The 24,327-nt window shown below is 41.9% G+C and overlaps 1 protein-coding gene across 1 annotated transcript in view; it reads left to right on the top strand.

The window, feature by feature from the left end:
* Positions 1-355: 355 nt before the first annotated feature.
* SLC39A12 (solute carrier family 39 member 12) overlaps positions 356-24,327 on the top strand; it is a 75,588-nt gene continuing 51,616 nt past the window's right edge. Inside the window, exons 1-4 of the mRNA XM_082620017.1 lie at positions 356-431; positions 1,539-1,887; positions 9,360-9,641; positions 22,352-22,559. Of these exons, the coding sequence (XP_082476143.1) occupies positions 1,633-1,887; positions 9,360-9,641; positions 22,352-22,559 (745 nt within the window). The 5' untranslated portion in view covers positions 356-431; positions 1,539-1,632. The remainder of the gene's footprint in view (positions 432-1,538; positions 1,888-9,359; positions 9,642-22,351; positions 22,560-24,327) is intronic.

Below are 24,327 nucleotides of genomic sequence, written 5' to 3'. Positions count from 1 at the left end.
TAAAACAATTATCACAGAATCCTCTGGGGGGAAAAGAAGTCTTGACCTAACACGAAAGCCTTTCCATTCTACAAGGGGAACTTTTTTGACCTAGCTCAGTCCTTTAAAGGGCAAGTGGCTGTAAGAAATTCTAAGGTTTTTCTCAGAATTCTAAGACAATTGGTCAATATTGATATAAAAAGTCAGGTTCATTAGCGACACTAATTTGGTTTTCCTGAAAATCGGCCAGACAGAAAGTTCTCACTTTTATCCACCTTCATTGTTACTCTCCATAGCAACTGCAAACTGTTCTGGGCTGGAATAATCCTCTCTAGCTCCCAGCGCACAGTCAAGGAATTTTAAAAACAGAGGACTTTGTAACCATGAAATACTCTCTGAGATTTAAAAGGCCACAGAGCTCCAGATAAATATCATTTGTCTTTCATCTGAAGGTAAGCACTGGGGTTAGAAATGTTTGTATCATCGTCTGTCATTTTTTTTAAGTGCTAACATAAGAATCTTAAACTCTCTCTTTCTTTCCTTTATAAACCATGAAAGTAATCTTAGTGTTTTTCTCACCACCCCACAGTCATTATTAGCTCATCTCTGGGCCAAGATCTGCCATGAGATGCTGTTCACATTTTGCATTCCTTAAGCAAGCGGTTGAAGATATTAATTTTTTTCCAGAAAGCTGATTGGTTCTCAAGCTGTCCTTTCACTTCTTTGCTGAGGCCTGAATATGTGGATCTATCATGGCTCGCGTGGCCTTGAAACTCTCTTGTTTTTCCAAGATAGTTCATACTTTTAATCAACTGAAAACTAAAAACTAACCAGTATGTTCTGGATGTTACTATTTTCTTTTAGTCCCTTCCTTATCGAAAAATCTTCTAACTCAACATGATAGCTGTAATTTATTCAAATTTATTTTCTGTGTACTTTTATTTACTTACTTCACTGATGAGGCCCATAAATCAATGGGATAAAATGAGGGCGTTTCCTGTTGGCAGTGGTGGAGAGATAAATTAGGAGTTTGGGCTTAATGTATGCACACCACTATACATAGAATAGGTAAACAGCAAGGACCTACTATATAGCACAGGGAACTATACTCAATTATCTTGTAATAAACTATATAATAGAAAAGAATCTGAAAAATATATATATATGTATGTATAACCGAATCACTTTGCTGTACACTTGAAACACAATATTGTAAATCAACTATACTTCAATAAAAAAAATAAATGAGGGTGTTTCCTGCCCCGGGTCTTATGACCTATAGCACCTTCAGGATAGACAGTGAAATGCATTCTTCCTAATTTTTGACTCTATGTCTATTTCAGAGAGAGACAATATAACACACTTCTTGGCTGTTGTACAGTTTGAAAGTCTACACCCACCCTGGTTTCCTGCCGGTGGGAGTTATAAATGAGCTACAGACCCCCTGTTTTTCAGAAACAGCTTGTCATTGCCAATCAGCTTAGCCACCCAATTAATGAATCCTTTCAAACCTGTTGCAGGCACAGTAATTAAAGGCTTTATTTTTCCTCTTTCCACAGACATTCCTCCAGTTGCAAGTTGACACCGTGAACACCAACCCACCAACCCTCCCACCGCCATCAGAGGCAGACTTGGGCTAAAGGAAGAGTGGAAATGTGCTTCTGGAGAAAGCTTTCTGTATTCTTGGTGTTCCTTCTACTCAGCCTGGTTCCCTTGACTGAGACAGAAAAACCCTCAACTCCAGACAGCAGCGGCACTTGGAGTCCAGGGCAACTGATGGGAATTCTACGTGTCCTCTCGGCAGAAGAGCCCACGCCCCTGAACCACTCGAGAAGCCTCATCAGAACACTGCTAGAGAAAACCGGGTGCCCACGGAGGAGAGACGGAAGGCAAGGAGATTGCAGTCTGGTTAGTGCCATAGAATGGGATCAGGGACAAGGGCATTTTCCAAAGAGAGCCATGCATTCCTTAGCCGCTTACTTTAGGAAAGCAAAATCCATTGCAAACCTTCCAATATCCGAGTGGGCAATGCATTATGGTGCAATAACTCCCATATTTGGGATATGACAAATCATACAGCATTCTGCATATGGCATTTAGAGACAGGGAGAACTTGTTTTTATTAAAATGGTAATGCTTCTGTAAGTCTTTCTACAACGCTTCTGCAGGTTTAGAGGTATTTATTTGCAGGTATGCACTTCTAGTCCCCTTTTCTCTCTGATTGACTAATCCTTTTTATGAGCTTGCAGTGACCTTGAACATGATTGGTTAGATAGATGCCATTTGTTTTCTGAGGCATAATAATAACAATATGATATTTGTCTAATGTTGAATTTTAAGTACTTTCTCCCGGATATCGGTAGGTGTGTTCTAATATTTTGCATCATGGGGAGTTAATGAATTGGATTATCATCTGCTTAAAAATGAGGAATCTAAGCTGGGGAAGGGAAGTGCTCCCAGTGGGGCTAAAATGGGCCCCAGAAACCCATTCTCCAGGCATTTCCTAGTCTATCAAGGGACTCTCAAACCCTGGCTATCCCTCAGCATCACCTGGCCAGGTTCCACAAAGTACCCAGGCTGGAGCTTCCTTCTCCAGAGATTGAGATTTCACTTTCCCTGGATGGAATTTTTAAAAATCTCTGTAGGCCACTTTAATGTAAAATCAGCATTACGGGCTTCCCTGGTGGCGCAGTGGTTGAGAGTCCGCCTGCCGATGCAGGGGACACGGGTTCATGACCCGGTCCAGGAAGATCCCACGTGCCGCGGAGCGGCTGGGCCCGTGAGCCATGGCCACTGAGCCTGTGCGTCCGGAGCCTGTGCTCCGCAACGGGAGAGACCACGACAGTGAGAGGCCCGCGTACCTCAAAAAAAAAAAAAAAAAAAAAACAGCATTGCTGTAAAATCAACATTTAATCTAAAATCAGAATGTCTTCATTGGGTGGGGGGTGGGGAATGACCAGAGCGGCCCCAGAGGCAAGAGCCCGTGTCTTAAAATGACTTCAGACAAAAAACAGACCAAAACACTCTGAGCATCCCTTTCCTGAGATGAGATTTTTCAGAATGAACTCACTCACAAATAAATAAGTAAACAAATGAAGACATAACCAACTAAATAAGAGAAGCAAATCATTTCTCCCCACAATAAATTTTAGCAGATCTTCTCAATCATGCTTTGTTCTGAGGGAAACATTTCTTGGCCAAATGTTTTGTTTTCTGTTTTTGTTTTTTTCACAGAAGGGTCTTGCTAACAGAATTTTTCTCTGCTCTGTGCAAACAGTAAATAATTCAGTAATTAGTAAAACTCCCAAGGGTTCCTAGAGAAAACATGTGTTGTAAAGGCAACTCATCTGTGATGACATTAATTTATATATATAGCAACAGAAGACTTCCCACCGGAAATAACTAGGAGTCATATCTTATTAATGTCCTCCGAGAATTCGCTTCAGAGAAATGTTCTCTAATGACATGAAATGCCTTATTAAGACTGGTTGAATATTAGTTTAGCTGGGGGGGGGATGTAAACAGGCAAGATTATTCTCCATTTTTGGGGGGGGGAATGTTGTTTTGTACATTTTTTTGATTTCTATGACATTAACAAGTATTTGGCCAATTTAGTTTCAGTTCCATTCCTAGGAAGTGAAACACTGTCTGTAATAGCTTCACCCTCCTGCTGCTGCTGTTTCTCTTTCTCTCAGAGACTAAGGTTTAAAAAAAAGGCTAATCTCAGCTTCACCTGCTCAGGAGTCTCCAATTTATCCGAATCACCATAATCTAAGCAAGGAACCCACGGAATCTCTCAGTGTCAATTCACAAAAACCAGGGAGAAACACCCTGGCTTTACAAACACCCACATTCTGGTGCAAACCAGAAGTCTTCATCATGTTCTTGAATCCTTTTTTGTCTTCCTAGGGACTTTGTCTACTGAGAGGCACGGTACCTATCAGAAGTTCTGTGATAAAAAGAGGGCAATGGAGTGAGTTCAGGTCCTTAAATGTCTGAAAAAAGAAATCAGTGTGTATCCTGAATGTGTGGGGAGGAAAAAAAAAAGTTCCCAATTTTATTTCAGATCTAGGTAAAAACTGAATTTTCAAAAAAACTGAAGTTTTTAAGAGCACTGCACGTTTAAAAGTAAGTCCATTCAAGCTGCCGCCTTTGAATATGGATACTCTTACCTGATCATGGCTTTCCTTTTTCTTTTTTTTAGTTTTTAACGGGAAGGGTGAGAAGGGGGCTTTAATACATTTAATGAGGGATTAATTAACTCCAAAAGAATAAATTCCACTTCAGTAATGATGAGAACCACAAGCCTGCATGGGTTCCAGGCGTGGGGAAGGGAAAAGAATCTGGTTTGGAGAAGGTCAGCCCTGGGTCCGTATCCTTGTTCTGGCACCGTCTAGCTGTTAGGATGCCGAGATGCCGATTCCCTTCTCAGGGGGCTCCCTGTGAGGTCACATGACCATCTATGAATGCATATACGAGCTCAAGCTCTCTTCCCCTGCTTATATTCGCGGAAATGTCCAGTCCCCCCTTTTCCAGGTCACTGGAGCAGCTTTTGTGAAGGACCTTCAGTGCTGCTGAGAAAACAAGACTTTCCTCGGCATCCCCCTCCTGCTCGTCCCCCGGCCCCGCTCACCTCGACTGTCCCCAGAGGTTTCGGGATTTTAACCAAGATCTCCAGGCGATTCTCAGACACATTCAGAGAGAATCAATGCTTTAAGGTCGTGCATTTAATTCCCTCCCCCTCCCTGAGTTGTCATAAGGGTCATGGGATAAAGTGTGAAAAGTATCAAGCTTTATCTTAACTTGTTTATCGAGAAAGTTTATCTGAACTCTTCTCAGTTAAGACTTTCCTTTCTGTCACTTAGAAATGCCACTAAATCTAGTACAGACCCACAAAAAGCTAGCGCCCGTCATCAACTGACATCCTTCCAGATCTTTGGGAGGAAAAGGAAGAAATATAATTTCCCTCTTGTGTTGTATAGTCAATTGTTAGCAACCCTGCCCCCTCCTAAAACAGAACTTAAAAAATCTAAGAACTTAAAAGAAGGCAGTTGACTTACCCATAACCCCAAATCAAATTCTAAACATCTCTTGGTCTAAAATTCCTAAAGCTTACCGGGTAGGTTCTGACAACTGCCTTATTAACACAGAAGATTTCACATAGCTCTTTGTGGCGGAGGCTCTCGCCTGAAATACACAAGCAGTAAACAAAGCTGAATTAAGCATCTGGGAAAAGGCAATCTGATTTGGCTCCAGGGTGTCATAGAAAATTACTACCAAATATCCTAGTAGTCCATTTAGCTTAGTAGAGGGGACTTCTCACAATTTGACTAGTCTTTTTTTTTTTTTCCCAAAGTTTATTTCCTTATGAAGTTGAAAAACTAATTCCCAGAATCTGTGTTTTTCTTTTCCTCTTAAACCTTATGTCTCCACCTGACAAGATTCAAAGGAAGTCAATGGATTATTTCTGAATGAGTCCATTCTTCTTCAACAAAGAATCACTTTACTGGAGTCAGAGCCTGGGACAGATCTGATGCCTATGGGGTGCCAGTATTTGCAAAATTTTGCTAAACATCCTCTCCCAAACCACAACTGATCCACTTCGGAAAACTGTAACAACTGAAACAAATCTAGTGGCGATGAACTGAAAATCCCAGTCCCCCCCACCAACCCCCATAGCAATTTTTGTCACGTCCACGCCCAGAAGAGAAGTTACCTTATGTTAGCGCTTCCGATTCTCCCTGCACCACTCTATCCTCAAGCCACCACCTTCTGCATTAAGGTAACTTGTCAAAGACTCAAATATCAGCACAGAGTTTTCACCACATGGTCCTCTGATTCACCATTAAGTTCCATTTCAGCAGGCCTCAAAAACTTGAGCAAGGGGTAGGCTACCTCTGTTCATTCAAGATGACCAAAATCTCTAGCGAGATAAAATGAGCTGCTTCCACAACTTACTTAAACTTTTCCAAGTCAGAAACTGATTTACCTTCCAAGATGTAAGCATTTTACAAAAAAATTCTGGAGTGAACATCTGCCTGATTGTATTCAGGGTATTCTATCTAACCTGATAGGAGAGGGAACTCTATCTAGCCTGATAGTAGAAGGAACTCTACCTGCCCCAATAGGAGAGGGGACTCTACCTGCCCTGATAGGAGAGGGAACTCTATCTTACCCTCTTCTCTGCTACCTCCTGCCTCACCCCTAGAAAGGCACAGAGCAAAAGCCTGGAGAAGGAGCCACGAGTGGACAAGGGTCTCGGGCTGCTTGGATGGGATACAGGGTGGCCACAGACACTGCTGTGTGCAACCAGCACAAAACCACACCTGGGCCACGTACACGTGGTCTGGTGGCCTCACGGAGGTCCTACGTGTTCTTGGCACTCTTATTCCCACCTACCCAGTGCCATCAGACGACCTGAATAGCACTTGGAAGCCTCTAAAGGTGAACTTGTTCAACCTGCTGGCTGTACCATGTTCTCACTGATGGATATTATAACCCTACCAATCCCCTAGCCTCCTAATTGACCAGATCTCTTCATACCAAACAGGAGGGAGAGAAAGTTACCTGGTGAGGGACTGCACAGCAAGTACAAAGTCTATCAATGGCAGAGCAGGAATTAGGACTGGGCAACCACTATTAACCGTGTGGCTTTAGGTACGTTACTCACCCTCTCTTAAACTTGGCTTACACATATACTAAGGGTATATTTTCCTCATAGAAGGAAAACATACTTCATACTTAATTCTGGGCAGGATCTTTGCATACTGCATATATATGTACCTATTAATTATTTCATTATGCATTAAGTAATTGGGTAATTGGTATTCTGAATGCTTTTGATTGTGCAGAAATATTTGGTGGATTATGATATGGGCTTTTGTTTTTCTATTTAAAATAATGCAATAAGTTTCCCCCCATTGAAAAATTGAACATCCGACACCTTTTCCAGAACCAATTAGATTTATACTCTGAGGGATGCCTTGATATGGAAGATACTCAGCACTGTCTTGGACACATGGCTTCTGATACATGGTAGTTGATATGACCAATAGTTTTCCCGATACTTTAGTTTCAGGGAGTTATTTGATTCAGCTGATTCACCTCCCTGGGTCCTGGTGTCAGTCCCATCTAACAGCTACCAACCTATGGACTTTTCTCTAGGGCTGAGGAGGGAACAGAAAAGGGCTGCTGTGGTTTTGGTGGTTGAGTTTAATATTGACACTCAGAATTGATCTTGTTGGGAAGCCTGCATCTGTTTGCTGAGTTTTGGGCCTCACACCGTTGAGTTGGGGAGAAACCGGAATCTGTGTGGCTTGTGAAGAATGTGATCAATGCTTTGCTTTACAGATGGATGACATGTTTCTTTCTGGCTCAGATGGTATTTTCCAGATACTACCCAGTGGGACACACAGCAGACGTGGAATTAGGACCCCTGAAACTTCCACCTCAGAGAACAGATTAAAAGATTTCATAGTAGATTATCCCACAGTGGGACAACTCCCCTGGGGCTCAAGATAGGCATATTTTATGTATGTATGTATGTATTTATTTATTTATTTAGTGGCCAGACCACGCAACATGTGGGATCCTAGTTCCCCAACCGGGGATCAAATCTGCATCCCCTGCATTGGAAGAGCAGACTCTTAACCACAGGACCACCAGGGATGTCCTTCAGATAGGCGTCTCTTGATGCCTTCACTCTGAGGCTGGTGCCATGTCATGAGCTGCTTCTCAGATCCTGGGAGCATTCCCAGAAGCTACCCAACTGTCTTTGAAGAAACACAGCTCTTATCTTGCTGGGAGAGCTTCTCTTCCACAACCCCTGTGTCTATCTTTTTCTCACTGTCCCAACACGTTATCCCCAACACCTTCCTCTGCCATGTAAACTTCCCAGATTAGACAAGCCAGCCGTCTATCTGTGGGTTGTGAAACAAAGCGCCATGGAAACATTTTTAGTAATTCTCGAACCACCAACATTTCTGTTAACAGCAGGATGTGGTAACTGATTGCCTCTCAGAAAGGACTGACATCAGTTCTCCTAGGTGGGCTAAGAGAGAAGCAGATGGTACTTGTTCATTCCATGTTTACTCTTCTTAAGTGCCAGGCATGGTGCTAGAGGCTGAGGATAGACCTGTGCACAAAGCAGACAAAATCCAGCCTTAATGAGCCAGTTGTCTTCAAGAGGAAATAGAAAAGAAACAAGGAGACATAGTAATCTTAGAATCCTAGTTCTATGAGAAAAAAGGAAAAATGGTAATGCTAGAGCTGCCTGTGGCTCTTAGGCACTTAATATGTGGCTCATCCCAGTGGCGATATGCTGATACGTGTAAAACACACAGCAGATTTCAAAGACTTAGTGTGACAAAACGAACATCAAATAGCTCATTAATACTTTTTTAGAGTTTTGATTATGTGTTGAAATGATCGTATCTTGCATATGTATTTCAAGAAAATATATTATTCACATTAATTTCACCTGTTTCTTTTTACAGTTTAAAATGTGACTACTAGAAAATTTAAAACGTGCCTCACATTTGTAGCCTATGTGATATTTTTGTTGAATGGTGCTGTGCCAGAGAACACGGGGCAGGGATGGGGAGTTTGGGAATGGTATCTGGGAAGGCATCCCTGAGGAAGTGGCACTTGAAACTGAGACCTGAGAAATCAGGTGGGAAAGAGCCTGGTGGAACTGACAGAAAATCACAGGGGCAGAAGTTGAGTGAGAGAGGTGGAGGGAGGCCAAGAGAAGGTAAGAGAGCTAGGATGGGCAGAAGCCAGACTGAGGAGAAAATTATAAGGAACTTGGATTTCATTCCAAATGCAATGAGGCACCACTTGAAAAGCCAGAGTCAGCTCGTGTTAATCAAGGCAGAAAAGTGACAGCTTGCGTTATTATAGTTGGAGATAGAAGGGTTGCATTTAGGGAATAAGGGCTTCTGGGAGGACATCCTTTTTATATAAAAGTCCAACCATGATTGTCTTACTTGAATTGGGCTATTGAGGCTGCCCACTTTCCCCTCCTATTCATAAAATAATAAGCAACAGGGCTTCCCTGGTGGTGCAGCGGTTGAGAGTCCGCCTGCCGATGCAGGGGACGCGGGTTCGTGCCCCAGTCCGGGAGGATCCCACATGCCACGGAGCAGCTGGGCCCGTGAGCCATGGCCGCTGAGCCTGCGCATCCGGAGCCTGTGCTCCGCAACGGGAGAGGCCACAACAGTGAGAGGCCGACGTATTGCAAAAAAAATAAATAAAATAAAATAATAATAATAATAATAAGCAACAGAGACTCTGTGGTTGTTAATGTTCTGGGACTATTTGTCAAGCTTTGTTTCTGTTTTTCACTTTTTATTATTATTTTGTGGGGTTTTTTTGCACAGTGCTTTGAACCAGATGCCCTGTTACTAATAGCTGGAGGAGATTTCGAGGATCAGCTCAGAGAGGAAGTGGTCCAGAGAGTTTCTCTTCTCCTCCTCTATTACATCATTCATCAGGAAGAGATCTGCTCTTCCAAGCTCAACATGAGTAATAAGGAGTATACATTTTACCTACACAGCCTTCTCAGCCTCAGGCAGGATGAAGACTCCTATTTCCTTTCACAGAATGAGACGGAAGACATCCTGGCTTTCACCAGGCAGTACTTTGACACTTCCAGAAGCCAGGTAAGAAAGTCAGAATTGCTAACTAGCTCTGCTGCTAAGATACAGTCTCAGAGCATGATTTTTTGTCACTAATTCATTCCTAGGATACTCAAAAACTTCTGAGAGGTAAGTAATAGGGGTTTTTAGTGATGAGATGTTAAGTGATGTAATTTAAAACTCTGAGTCTGAAGGGGGAAATGTAACAACTAATCACGTGAATGTACAAAAATATTTCTTTATTTTTTATTTTGTTTAAAATAATTCAGAATTAACCTCAACAAAGCTGTTTTGTTTTTAAAGAAAAAAGAAGGGGGGGTGGATGTAATGATTAATCAGTTGTCAGATGAGTTTTAGGCGGAAGCTGGCTGGGTGGGTGGGTGGGTGGGCAGGCAGACCAGGTGACAGGGAAGCTCTGTTCCGAGTCCCCCTGAGCACTAAAGTGAGTGTGAGTCACGGCTTTTGATCAGCCTCCAAGGACTGAACTATAGCGGTGAGAGCAGTGTGTCTATTTGCCTTGCCTTCTGGCCAGGGAAGGATTAGGCAGTAAGAGTTGGCGAGAGATGAATTAGTCATTAGTTAGTTCCCTGAGGATGCAGCCTGCAAAAGGCATTGTTCATCACAGCACAGCCATTATCTCCTTTGTGGCTTGTAATTGGTGCTGCATGTGTTCAGGGGTCCCAAGTGCTTTTCTTTTCTCACAGTTCCCACTCTTAGGAAATGGGCGTCTTGTTGCCTTCATTACTGTTCCAGCAAAAGCTGGCCTTTCAATGACCTTTTTGCTTTCTGCTTTGTGATGGGAAGTTTGAGCTGAAAACGTCCTCTGAACATGGGGTTTTTTAAGCCATAGTTTCTTAAAGAATGAATTGAGGAACCACCAACACATTTTAAAGAGTGTGGCAGAACGTGGTGTTTTTTTTTTCTCTCTTGAATTATTCACTGACATGTGTCTTAGTCCGTTCGGGCTGATATAACATAAATGCCATAAACTGGGTGGTATATAAACAACAGAAATTTATTCTCATAGTTCTGGAGGCTGGGAAGTCCGAGATCAAGGCGCTGGGCAGATTTGGTGTCTGGTGAGAGGCTACTTTTTGGTTAACAGATGGTCATCTTTTTGTTGTGTCCTCACCTGGTGGAAGGAGCAAGGGAGCTCTTGGGATCTCTTATACAAGGGCACTAATTCCATTCATGAGGGCTCCACCCTCATGACCTAATCACCTCCTAAAAGCCCCACCTCCTAATACCATCACATTGATAATTAGGATTTCAACATGCAAATATTGGGGAGTGACACAAACATTCGTTCTATAACAACATATAGTGATAAATTTGATTCTTGGCCTCAGTTCTGGTTTCTAGGAGTTCAAAGGTATCTGTGCAATCATGCTACAACTTAATGCCAGCAAACATATCCTCCAATTTGCTGTAAATTTCTCTTATAATTGGTAGAACAAATGGAAAGACTGTTCACTAAGGACTTTGTGGATATCACTTCAGTAACTCTAATCTTGTGGCTCTCAAACTTTGGTTATATTTTTTCTTTCTATTTCCAAGGGATAAAATGGGGTTCCTTTATAGAATTCAGTTTTTTGCTTAAATAGGGAGGTGTGCCTACCTAGAATTTCCTCAGTTCAACATCTACATAATGTAAAATTGGTTCAAATAAGCCACTCGGATTTTAGTCATCCTATGTGTTACTGTCTTGATACAGGTTAAATGCAAATGCAAAGCCAGCACTTAAAGGCAGACGGAGTATATATATTTAATGTAGATTTATGGTTATCCAACATATACTGCAAATACCTGGGCTTCCGAAAGTATGCGAGATTAAACATTCCTAGAACAGAATAAACTAATTCAGTATTATGTGTAGACCTACTTTATTCATCTATTCAGTCAAGAAGAAGTGAGCTACTGATGAGTCATAACCCTGTGCTAGGCCTTAGAACAACTATCTCCTGGAGGATACCACTGTCACCAGTTCCTGGGAAGGGTCCTGTGGCCCATGCCCTTGGGGTAGGCTTCCACTAGGAAGTCAGTCACTCTAGACTTTTGCAGGAGGCCTCTTGGCACCTCACTGCAGGCTGCTGCTCTCTTTGACTAGGGGGTGTAAGGTCACAGAAGATGCTGGCAGTCCAGGCCCACCATGACTAGCATTTCTAGGTCTTGCTTTCATGGGACTCAACCTCCATAGGTCAAGCCACTAACAGCAACTCCGGGCGGGCCTTAACCAGCTCACTAAGAGAAACAACCTTACACCATCATATTCTGATCTAGCGACCCTCCCTAATGGTCCAGAATCTAAATATCCCTCTGTTCTTTCCTCCTCTTCCTACTCTGTTTTATCTTCCTGACTCAATCTCTTCATGCAACCACCTCTCTCCATTCTTCCCACTCTTTGGCTGTTTCCATGGTAAATGTACACGATGCTCTACAGTCCTGCCTCTTATATGGAGAACGGGTATTTGTGACCACATCCTAAGGACTTTGGGATTGGAAACAATGGTTAGAATCCTCCTTTGTCCTCAGTGGCACATTGAGATGTTACTCTTTCACACCCTCCGTGAAAAACTCACACTTCTATGAGGTTCACACTCTCTGTTATTTTAACTTGTTATTGTCATCCATGAATCTTCTGGCTACTTCTCCAAATTTGTTAAAAATTTGGTAACTGCCTCTCTGCCTTCCCCGCTGCTCCCCACCATAGCTATGACTAGGCTCTTGCCAAGCTCACCAATTACAAACTTAAAAAAGAAATAAATCCAGGATATTGAATATAGCTCCCTAAACCATAATGGAAAAGAGTATGAAACAGAATATATATATATATATATATATATATGTATAGCTGAGTCACTTTGCTGTACAGCAGAAATTAAATACAACATTGTAAATCAATTATACTTCAATAAAATAAATAAATAGATAGGTAGATAAATAAATAAATCTGATCCGCACTTTTCCCACTTTGTCCTATGTCACAAGAAGGCAACATTGACTAGTAACCTTCCCTTGAGTCCTCATTGGATGAACATACTTCCTCCTTCCCACACTCCTGTACATTGTATTTCTCAACCATCTCTGTCCTTCTCTTTGCTCTCTCACTTTTGTTAAGTCTTGCCTCCATGAAGCTCTCTTTTGGTCTTTGATTTCTGTCAGCCCATACTTCATGTTTTTTCTCATTCACATCACCCCCATCTCCTGGTTTCTTCTCACTTGTCCAGCTATTCTGTATCAAGTTCCTTTGAAGGTTCCACTTGACCTGCCATCCCTTAAATCATGGCATCCTCCTTGGCCCCCACTTTGGTTTTCCCTCTCCTCACCCTACATATTCTTGTTGAGTGAGATGCTCTCACAACGTCAAGCACTCCTAAACACTGACGACTTTCAATTCTGTTGCAAGCCAGCCCAGATTTCTCTTTTGAGCCATCGACTCATATATACACCCATCTTTAAAATTCTCCATGTGTATATTTGCTCAGCACTTGAAACTCAATATTAAAATCAAAAGTCATATTTCTATTCCTGAACCTGTTCTTTCTTTGATGTTGCTTATGTAGCTCTTGAAATAGTCTCTACTTTGACTTGTATATGCTGCACATTCCTGTTTTTTTTTTTCTCTCTGACCCGCATTTTCACCTTTGCAGCCTCTTCTCTTTCTCTGTGTAGATTTTAAGCATTAGTGCTCTTTCAGGCATGGTCTTAGCCCCCATCATTCTATATGCTTTCTCTGGGGTAGCACATCTATACTTAAAGAAGACTCACCAGAGTGTATCTCCATCCCAGACCTCTTCCCTGCACTCCAGACCCACATAGACTATACAACATCTTTTCTTTAAGGATATGGTAAAGCCACCTCACACTTAAAATATCCAAAATCAAGGTTATAAATCAACCCAACGAGATCCAGTCTTTTTTTTTTTACAACTTTATTGGAGTATAATTGCTTCACAATGGTGTATTAGTTTCTGCTTTATAACAAAGTGAATCAGTTATACATATACATCTGTTCCCATATCCCTTCCCTCTTGCGTCTCCCTCCCTCCCACACTCCCTAACCCACCCCTCCAGGAGGTCACAAAGGACCGAGCTGATCTTCCTGTGCTATGCGGCTGCTTCCCACTAGCTATCTACCTTACGTTTGGTAGTGTATATATGTCCATGCGTCTCTCTCGCTTTGTCACAGCTTACCCTATCCCCCTCCCCATATCCTGAAGTCCATTCTCAAGTAGGTCTGTGTCTTTATTCCTGTTTTATCCCTATGTTCTTCATGACATTTTTTTCCCTTAAATTCCATATATATGTGTTAGCATATGGTATTTGTCTTTCTCTTTCTGACTTAACTTCACTCTGTATGACAGACTGTAGGTCTATCCACCTCATTACAAATAGCTCAGTTTCGTTTCTTTTTATGGCTGAGTAATATTCCATTGTATATATGTGCCACATCTTCTTTATCCATTCATCTGATGATGGACACTTGGGTTGTTTCCATCTCCGGGCTATTGTGAATAGAGCTGCAATGAACATTTTGGTACATGTCTCTTTTTGAATTATGGTTTTCTCAGGGTATATGCCTAGTAGTGGGATTGCTGGGTCATATGGTAGTTCTATTTTTAGTTTTTTAAGGAACCTCCATACCGTTCTCCATAGCGGCTGTACCAATTCACATTCCCACCAGCAGTGCAAGAGTGTTCCCTTTTCTCCACACCCTCTCCAGCATTTATTGTTTCTAGATTTCTTGATGATGGCCATTCTGACTGGTGTGAGATGATATCTCATTGTAGTTTTGATTTGCATTTCTCTAATGATTAATGATGTTGAGCATTCTTTCGTGTGTTTGTTGGTAATCTCTATATCTTCTTTGGAGAAATGCCTATTTAAGTCTTCTGCCCACTTTTGGATTGGGTTTTTTGTTTTTTTGCTATTGAGCTGCATGAGCTGCTTATAAATTTTGGAGATTAATCCTTTGTCAGTTGCTTCATTTGCAAATATTTTCTCCCATTCTGAGGGTTGTCTTTTGGTCTTGTTTATGGTTGCCTTTGCTGTGCAAAAGCTTTGAAGTTTCATTAGGTCCCATTTGTTTATCTTTGTTTTTATTTCCATTTCTCTAGGAGGTGGGTCCAAAAGGATCTTGCTGTGATTTATGTCATAGAGTGTTCTGCCTATGTTTTCCTCTAAGAGTTTGATAGTTTCTGGCCTTACATTTAGGTCTTTAATCCATTTTGAGCTTATTTTTGTGTATGGTATTAGGGAATGATCTAATCTCATACTTTTACATGTCCCTGTCCAGTTTTCCCAGCACCACTTATTGAAGAGGCTGTCCTTTCTCCACTGTACATTCCTGCCTCCTTTATCAAAGATAAGTTGACCATATGTGCGTGGGTTTATCTCTGGGCTTTCTATCCTGTTCCATTGATCTATCTTTCTGTTTTTGTGCCAGTACCACACTGTGTTGATTACTGTAGCTTTGTAGTATAGTCTGAAGTCAGGGAGCCTGATTCCTCCAGCTCCGTTTTTCGTTCTCAAGATTGCTTTGGCTATTCAGGGTCTTTTGTTTTTCCAAACAAATTTTGAAATTTTTTGTTCTAGTTCTGTGAAAAATGCCAGTGGTAGTTTGATAGGGATTGCATTGAATCTGTAGATTGCTTTGGGTAGTAGAGTCATTTTCACAATGTTGATTCTTCCAATCCAAGAACATGGCACATCTCTCCATCTATTTGTATCATCTTTAATTTCTTTCATCAGTGTCTTATAATTTTCTGCATACAGGTCTTTTGTCTCCTTAGGTAGGTTTATTCCTAGATATTTTATTCTTTTTGTTGCAATGGTAAATGGGAGTGTTTCCTTGATTTCACTTTCAGATTTTTCATCATTAGTGTACAGGAATGCCAGAGATTTCTGTGCATTAATTTTGTATCCTGCTACTTTACCAAATTCATTGATTAGCTCTAGTAGTTTTCTGGTAGCATCTTTAGGATTCTCTATGTATAGTATCATGTCATCTGCAAACAGTGACAGCTTTACTTCTTCTTTTCCAATTTGGATTCCTTTTATTTCCTTTTCTTCTCTGATTGCTGTGGCTAAAACTTCCAAAACTAAGTTGAATAAGAGTGGTGAGAGTGGGCAGCCTTGTCTTGTTCCTGATCTTAGTGGAAACGGTTTCAGTTTTTCACCATTGAGGACAATGTTGGCTGTGGGTTTGTCATATATGGCCTTTATTATGTTGAGGAAAGTTCCCTCTATGCCTACTTTCTGCAGGGTTTTTATCATAAATGGGTGTTGAATTTTGTCGAAAGCTTTCTCTGCATCTATTGAGATGATCATATGGTTTTTCTCCTTCAATCTGTTACTATGGTGTATCACATTGATTGATTTGCGTATATTGAAGAATCCTTGCATTCCTGGAATAAACCCCACTTGATCATGGTGTATGATCCTTTTAATGTGCTGTTGGATTCTGTTTGCTAGTATTTTGTTGAGGATTTTTGCATCTATGTTCATCAGTGATATTGGCCTGTAGTTTTCTTTCTTTGTGACATCCTTGCCTGGTTTTGGTATCACGGTGATGGTGGCCTCGCAGAATGATTTTGGGAGTGTTCCTCCCTCTGCTATATTTTGGAAGAGTTTGAGAAGGATAGGTGTTAGCTCTTCTCTGAATGTTTGATAGACTTCGCCTGTGAAGCCATCTGGTCCTGGGCTTTTGTTTGTTGGAAGATTTTTAATCAGTTTCAATTTCAGTGCTTGTGATTGGTCTGTTCATATTTTCTCTTTCTTCCTGATTCAGTCTTGGCAGGTTGTGCATTTCTAAGAATTTGTCCATTTCTTCTAGGTTGTCCATTTTTATTGGCATAGAGTTGCTTGTAGTAATCTCTCATGATCTTTTGTATTTCTGCAGTGTCAGTTTTTACTTCTCCTTTTTCGTTTCTAATTCTATTGATTTGAGTCTTCTACCTTTTTTTCTTGATGAGTCTGGCTAATGGTTTATCAATTTTGTTTATCTTCTCAAAGAACAAGCTTTTAGTTTTATTGATCTTTGCTATCATTTCCTTCATTTCTTTCCATTTATTTCTGATCTGGTTTTTATGATTTCTTTCCTTCTGCTAACTTTGGGGGGTTTTTGTTCTTCTTTCTCTAATTGCTTTAGGTGCAAGGTCAGGTTGTGTATTTGAGATGTTTCCTGTTTCTTAAGGTGGGATTGTATTGCTATAAACTTCCCTCTTAGAACTTCTTTTGCTGCATCCCATAGGTTTTGGGTCGTTGTGTCTCCATTGTCATTTGTTTCTAGGTATTTTTTGATTTCCTCTTTGATTTCTTCAGTGATCACTTCGTTATTAAGTGGTGTATTGTTTAGCCTCCATGTGTTTGTATTTTTTACAGATCTTTTCCTGTAATTGATATCTAGTCTCATAGCATTGTGGTGGGAAAAGATACTTGATACAATTTCAATTTTCTTAAATTTACCAAGGCTTGATTTGTGACCCAAGATGTGATCTATCCTGGAGAATGTTCCATGAGCACTTGAGAAAAATGTGTATTCTGTTGTTTTTGGATGGAATGTCTTATAAATATCAATTAAGTCCATCTTGTTTAATGTATCATTTAAAGCTTGTGTTTCCTTATTTATTTTCATTTTGGATGATCTGTCCATTGGTGAAAGTGGGGTGTTAAAGTCCCCTACTATGAGTGTGTTACTGTTGATTTCCCCTTTTATGGCTGTTAGTATTTGCCTTGTGTGTTGAGGTGCTCCTATGTTGGGTGCATAAATATTTACAATTGTTATATCTTCTTCTTGGATCAATCCCTTGATCATTATTCAGTGTCCTTCTTTGTCTCTTCTAATAGTCTTTATTTTAAAGTGTATTTTGTCTGATATGAGAATTTCTACTCTAGCTTTCTTTTGATTTCCATTTGCATGGAATATCCTTTTCCATCCCCTTACTTTCAATCTGCATGTGTCTCTAGGTCTGAATTGGGTCTCTTGTAGACAGCATATATATGGGTCTTATTTTTGTATCCATTCAGCCAATCTGTGTCTTTTGGTGGAAGCATTTATTCCATTTACATTTAAGGTAATTATCGATATGTATGTTCCTACTCCCATTTTCTTAATTGTTTTGGGTTCATTATTGTAGGTATTTTCCTTCTCGTGTTTCTTGCCTAGAGAAGTTCCTTTAGCATTTGTTGTAAAGCTGGTTTGGTGGTGCTGAACTCTCTCAGCTTTTGCTTGTCTGTAAAGGTTTTAATTTCTCCATCAAATCTGAATGAGATCCTTGCTGGGTAGAGTAATCTTGGTTGCAGTTTTTTCTCCTTCAACACTTTAAATATGTCCTGCCACTCCCTTCTGGCTTGTAGAGTTTCTGCTGAATGATCAGCTGTTAACCTGATGGGGATTCCCTTGTGTTATTTGTTGTTTTTCCCTTGCTGCTTTTAATATATTTTCTTTGTACTTAATTTTTGACAGTTTGATTAATATGTGTCTTGGCATATTTCTCCTTGAATTTATTCTGTATGGGAGTCTCTGTGCCTCCTGGACTTGATTAACTATTTCCTTTCCCATATTAGGGAAGTTTTCAACTATAATCTCTTCAAATATTTTCTCAGTCCCTTTCGTTTTCTCTTCTTCTTCTGGAACCCCTATAATTCGAATGTTGGTGCGTTTAATGTTGTCCCAGAGGTCTCTGAGACTGTCTTCAGTTCTTTTCATTCTTTTTTCTTTATTCTGCTCTGCAGCAGTTATTTTCACTATTTTATCTTCCAGGTCACTTATCCGTTCTTCTTCCTCAGTTATTCTGCTATTGATCCCATCTAGAGTATTTTTAATTTCATTTATTGTGTTGCTCATCGTTGCTTGATTCATCTTTAGTTCTTCTAGGTCCTTGTTAACTGTTTCTTGCATTTTGTCTATTCTATTTCCAAGATTTTGGATCATCTTTACTATCATTATTCTGAATTCTTTTTCAGGTAGACTGCCTATTTCCTCTTCATTTGTTAGGTCTGGTGGGTTTTTATCTTGCTCCTACACCTGCTGTGTGTTTTTCTGTCTTCTCATTTTGCTTATCTTACTGTGTTTGGGGTCTCCTTTTTGCAGGCTGCAGGTTCATAGTTCCCGTTGTTTTTGGTGTCTGTCCCCAGTGGCTAAGGTTGTTTCAGTGGGTTGTGTAGGCTTCCTGTTGGAGGGGACTGGTGCCTGTGTTCTGGTGGATGAGGCTGAATCTTGTCTTTCTGGTGGACAGGTCCACGTCTGGTGGTGTGTTTTGGGGTGTCTGTGGCCTTATTATGATTTTAGGCAGCCTCCCTGCTAATGGGTGGGGTTGTGTTCCTGTCTTGCTAGTTGTTTGGCATAGGGTGTCCAGCACTGTAGCTTGCTGGTCGTTGAGTGAAGCTGGGTACTAGTGTTGAGATGAAGATCTCTGGGAGATTTTCGCCGTTTGATATTATGTGGAGCTGGGAGGTCTCTTGTGGACCAGTGTCCTGAAGTTGGCTCTCCCACCTCAGAGGCACAGGACTGACTCCTGGCTGCAGCACCAAGAGCCTTTCATCCACACGGCTCAGAATAAAAGGGAGAAAAAGTAGAAAGAAAGAATTAGTAGAAGAAGAAAGGAAGGAAGGAAGGAAGGAAGAAAGAAAGAAAGAAAAAGGAGGGAGGGAGGAAGGAGGGAAGGTAGGAAAAAAGAAAGAGAGAAGATAAAGTAAAATAGAATAAAGTATGATAATATATAATAACGTTATTAAAATAAAAAATAATTATTAAAACAAAGATTAAAAAAAAAACGGATGGATAGAACCCTGGGACAAATGGTGGAAGCAAAGCTATACAGACAAAATCTCACACAGAAGCATACACATACACATTCACAAAAAGAGGAAAAGGGGGAAAAATCATAAATCTTGCTCTCAAAGTCCCCCTCCTCAATTTGGGATGATTCATTGTCTATTCATGTATTCCACAGATGTAGGGTACATCAAGTTGATTGTGGAGCTTTAATCCGATGCTCTTGAGGCTGCTGGGAGAGATTTCCCTTTTTCTTCTTTGTTCGCACAGCTCCCAGGGCTCAGCTTTGGATTTGGCCCCGCCTCTGCATGTAGGTCTCCTGAGGGCGTCTGTTCTTCGCTCAGACAGGGCGGGGTTAAAGGAGCAGCTGCTTCCGGGGCTCTGGCTCACTCAGGCCGGGGGGGGGGGTGCAGGGAGGGGCACGGAGTGCGGGACGGGCCTGCGGCGTCAGAGACCGGCGTGACGTTGCACCAGCCTGAGGTGCGCCGTGCGTTCTCCCGGGGGAGTTGTCCCTGGATCCCGGGACCCTGGCAGTGGCGGGCTGCACAGGCTCCCCGGAAAGGGGGTGTGGATAGTGACCTGTGCTTGCACACAGGCCTCTTGGCGGCGGCAGCAGCAGCCCCAGCATCCCACGCCCGTCTCTGGGGTCCGCGCTGATACCGATGGCTCACGCCAGTCTCTGGAGCTCCTTTAAGCAGCGCTCTTAATCCCCCCTCCTCGTGCACCAGGAAACAAAGGGGTAAGAAGAAGTCTCTTGCCTCTTCGGCAGCTCCAGACTTTTCCCTGGACTCCCTCCCAGCCAGCCGTGGCGCACTAGCCCCTTCAGGCTGTGTTCACGCCGCCAACCCCAGTCCCCTCCCTGCGCTCCGACCGAAGCCCGAGCCTCAGCTCCCAGCCCCGCCCGCCCCAGGTGAGCAGACAAGCCTCTCGGGCTGGTGAGTGCCGGTCGGCCCCGATCCTCTGTGCGGGAATCTCTCCGCTTTGCCCTCCGCACCCCTGTGGCTGCGCTCTCCTCCGCGGCTCCGAAGCTTTCCCCTCCGCCACCTGCAGTCTCTGCCCGCGAAGGGGCTCCTAGTGAGTGGAAACCTTTCCTCCTTCACGGCTCCCTCCCACTGGTGCAGGTCCTGTCCCTGTTATTTTCTCTGTTTTTTCTTTTTTCTTTTGCCCTACCCAGGTACGTGGGGGAGTTTCTTGCCTTTTGGGAGGTCTGAGGTCTTCTGCCAGCGTTCAGCAGGTGTTCTGTAGGCGTTGTTCCACGTGTAGATGTATTTCTATTGTATCTGTGGGAGGAAGGTGATCTCCGCGTCTTACTCTTCCGCCATCTTCCCCTGAGCTCCGATCCAGTCTTCATGTATCACTTCATAGGTCAGCGAATAGCATCATCACCCAGTCAAATGCCCAACTAGAAATTTTATTTTCCAAATTTCTTCCCCCTTTATATCTAATCCAAGTCCTACTGCTGTTACCTCCTGAAGAGATCCCTAACGTGTTGACTTAGTCCATTATCATCATCACTGTCTTGTACCTGGACTGCAGTAATAGCCTTCTTGCTGTGCTACTAGGAAGCACTGACTCTCTTTCCAGGTTATTTGTGCTCCACCAGGTAGCCAGAGTGAATTTGTCAGAACACACATCCAGTCCTATAACCCCCATTCCCAAACCTTGCTCAGAATTCCCCTTTGGCTTCCAGTTGATTTGAGGATAAAGGGCGAACTCCGCTAAATGCCAGTAGACCTTCAACGTTCACCACGCTCCCCTTACTCCACCCACTCCAGTGACGGCCCGCCTTCCAGCTGTGCATAGCTGCAATCCTTCTTCCTGCCACAAAAACTTTGCATATGCTGTGTCTCCTGCCTGGGCTATTCCTTTCTCCCACTCCTTCAGATCAGTGTGTGTGTGTGTGTGTGTGTGTGCACGCACGCGCACGCCACAATCCCAAGGAAGCCTTCTTGGATCTGCCTGACTGGGTCAAATAGCTGTCTGTTTTTACATCATGGTACCATGTACCTCTCCTTCAAAGCAATTGCCAAAGTTATCAACTTACATTTGATTACATTATTATTTTATTAACAACAGTGAACTTTAAGCTCCAGGGAAGGCAGAGACCTGCTTTTGGTTTGGGTCACCACTGCATTTCCAGTACCTAGGGAAGCGCCAGATATATGCTGGGTATTTGGGGGGAGAATTTGTGGGATAGTGGGCGGTATTACCATTATACAGTTGTCAAACCCAGAAACCGGAGTCATTTTTGTCTCTGCACTCCACATTGTCTTCCAAGTCCTTCCAAGGCTAACTTCTTAATATTCTTCAAATGCATCTGCTTCTTTCCATGTGTAGTCCTACCGTCTTAGGTCATGAGATATTTAGGATTAATCAATAACTTCTTAACTAGACTTCTTGCCCTCAAGTTCTAACCCTGTCAATCCATTTACTACTTTGCCACCTGAGTGACATTTCTGTAACCTACCTTATTGTACGATTCTCTTGTTGATAATATTCAGTGGTTTCTCTGGGGCCTTAAGGGGAAATTTATTTTTTAAATTTTATTGAAGTGTAGTTGATTTACAATGTGGTGTTAATTACTGCTGTACAGCAACGTGACTCAGTTATACATATATATATGTGTATTCTTTTTTATATTGTTTTCCATTATGTTTTATCATAGGATACTGAATATAGTTCCCTGTGCTCTACAGTAGGACAATGAGAAAGCTTAGACATAAGAATCAATGGGATGGGAGTTAGAAAATTCAGTGTCATGGCAGATGAAAGAAACAGGTATTTTCCAGATAGAGTTCTATCTGAGACTAGAGAATGGTGGTAGGCACATTCCCACCAACAGTTCACTCCTCTTTTAGAAGAATGATTCCTTGTCTTTGGGGGAAATCCTAGAGATGTTCTAATCAGAATAATTTCAGAAGTTAAAATTTTCTTTTTACTTTGTGTCTGATTTCAGTGTATGGAAACCAAAGTGCTGCAGAAAAAAGCTGGTATCTCAAGCAGTGATGGTGCCAATGAAAATACACTTCCTCAGTTGGCGGAGACAATCATTGCTTTGTCCCTCCAAGGTGTTTGTCTGGGACAAAGAAACTTGCCGTCCCCAGACTATTTTACAGAATATATTTTCAGTTCCTTGAATAGTACAAATACTCTCCATCTATCAGGTAAGGATGCTTTTCATGAATTTCACTTCCCAGTCACACCTACTAAATATAAACTGTGCCAAAAACAAAAGCAGAATCATTGCGATGACTGAATTAGTCCAGGTATGTTTTAAACACCCTTTTAATCTCAGCATGTAGTGAGACAGCCCAGGGGGCCTTTTCAGGGCAGACATGCTATGATATGTATGTGGTGATAAGGCAAACATATGCACTCAGCTCCTTTGAGCAGGGATGATGAAATTGTGGATGGAGAGCCAGAGGGAGAGATTTTTATGATCTGCTACTAGTACTCACTGGACACTTTCCTGTGTGGTACAAAGTGCTGGGCCCCGGGGGGACAGAACATCATATAGAAGGATACAGTAGTATTCTAAAGGGTGCAAGAGGCTTCGTAGCAGTTTGCTTGGAGCCATAAAAGTAAGTCATTTAATGTTAAATAAAAGTACTGTAAAATACGCATCCTGGCTACATTCGTGGCAGCCAGCATTTGAGGGATCTGAGGTAAAATAAGACATCACGAAAGGAATCAGAATCTGTGTTTCACGCATTTCTTTGTACTTGACAAGACATTAAGAGTGAAATGACTGATTTTTTCATCTGCATCAGAATGCCCTGCTTTGCACACACACCAAGGCCACATACTTCCTCTTGGGAAGTCACAACATAGAAGAGAAATACACATTTTCCAAGGTACCAGCAACACCCTCATGATCTAGATAAATCTTCCAACTCTGAAAGGGATCAAGAGCTAGGAATCATACAATTCCATGCAGAACTTTCTCTGACTTGTTTGTCTAACCCACTGAACGACAGGTGTGTTTTTCTGCAATTCGTTTGTATTTGCTTTAAGAAATGAGAGAAAGAAATCTTTATTAAGATGAAAGTTAAAGTATAATTCAATCGTGTTACCTAGAGGTCGTCACTAGGAAATAGGCCGGGGAAAAGCATGCTACGCTGAGAATGATTTTTTTTTTTTTAATATTTATTTATTTATTTATTTGGTTGTGCTGGGTCTTAGTTGTGGCAGGTGGGCTCCTTGGTTGCGGCTTGCCAGCTCCTTAGTTGCAGCACGCGGGCTCCTTAGTTGCGGCATGCATGTGGGATCTAGTTCCCTGACCAGGGATCGAACCCAGGCCCCCTGCATTGGGAGCACAGAGTCTCATCCACTGCGCCACCAGGGAAGTCCATGAGAATGATTTTGATGTAGCAAACAGGAATTGCTAAATTCAGATTTTGAGTGATTGAGTTTTAGCAGGGCAGTTTACATATCAGCCGAAGGAATGTAATGATTTCCCTTTTCAAGTAAAAATGTATGCCACTTGAAGGCTCAGTCACTATAAGAAATAGGAATAGCCATCAGACCGGAATACAGAATACAGTTAGAGGCAAGCTGTACTGTAAGATCAAGGCAAGTTGTCTAGATATTGACCATCATGGACCCTGGATAAAAAAACTAAAATAATTGTTTGTGAGAGGTGTTCAGTATCACCCACTTGGGCACAAAGCAGCCACTTTTGCATTTGAGAAGTCAGAATTCCATCCCATCCCAGTGCAATTAGATGCTTATTCCAGAGGCCCCAAGGCATTTTTTTTTTTCTAACAACTGCCTCTGAGGTAGGGCTCTACTGATACTAATTGTATTTTGGGGTAGGGGGGGAAAAAGTATGGTATTTTTAATTTTTTAAAATGTTTTTATTATAGAGATTGTTAAACATAAACAAAAGTAGAAACAATAAAATAGTGTACCCCCATGTACAAAGTCCCCAGC

The sequence above is a fragment of the Mesoplodon mirus genome, assembly GCF_964341445.2.
Source record: "Mesoplodon mirus genome assembly, chromosome: 4".
Classification (NCBI taxonomy): domain Eukaryota; kingdom Metazoa; phylum Chordata; class Mammalia; order Artiodactyla; family Ziphiidae; genus Mesoplodon; species Mesoplodon mirus.
Note: the sequence above shows the minus strand (reverse complement) of the source record. Positions and strands in the feature narration are given on the sequence as shown.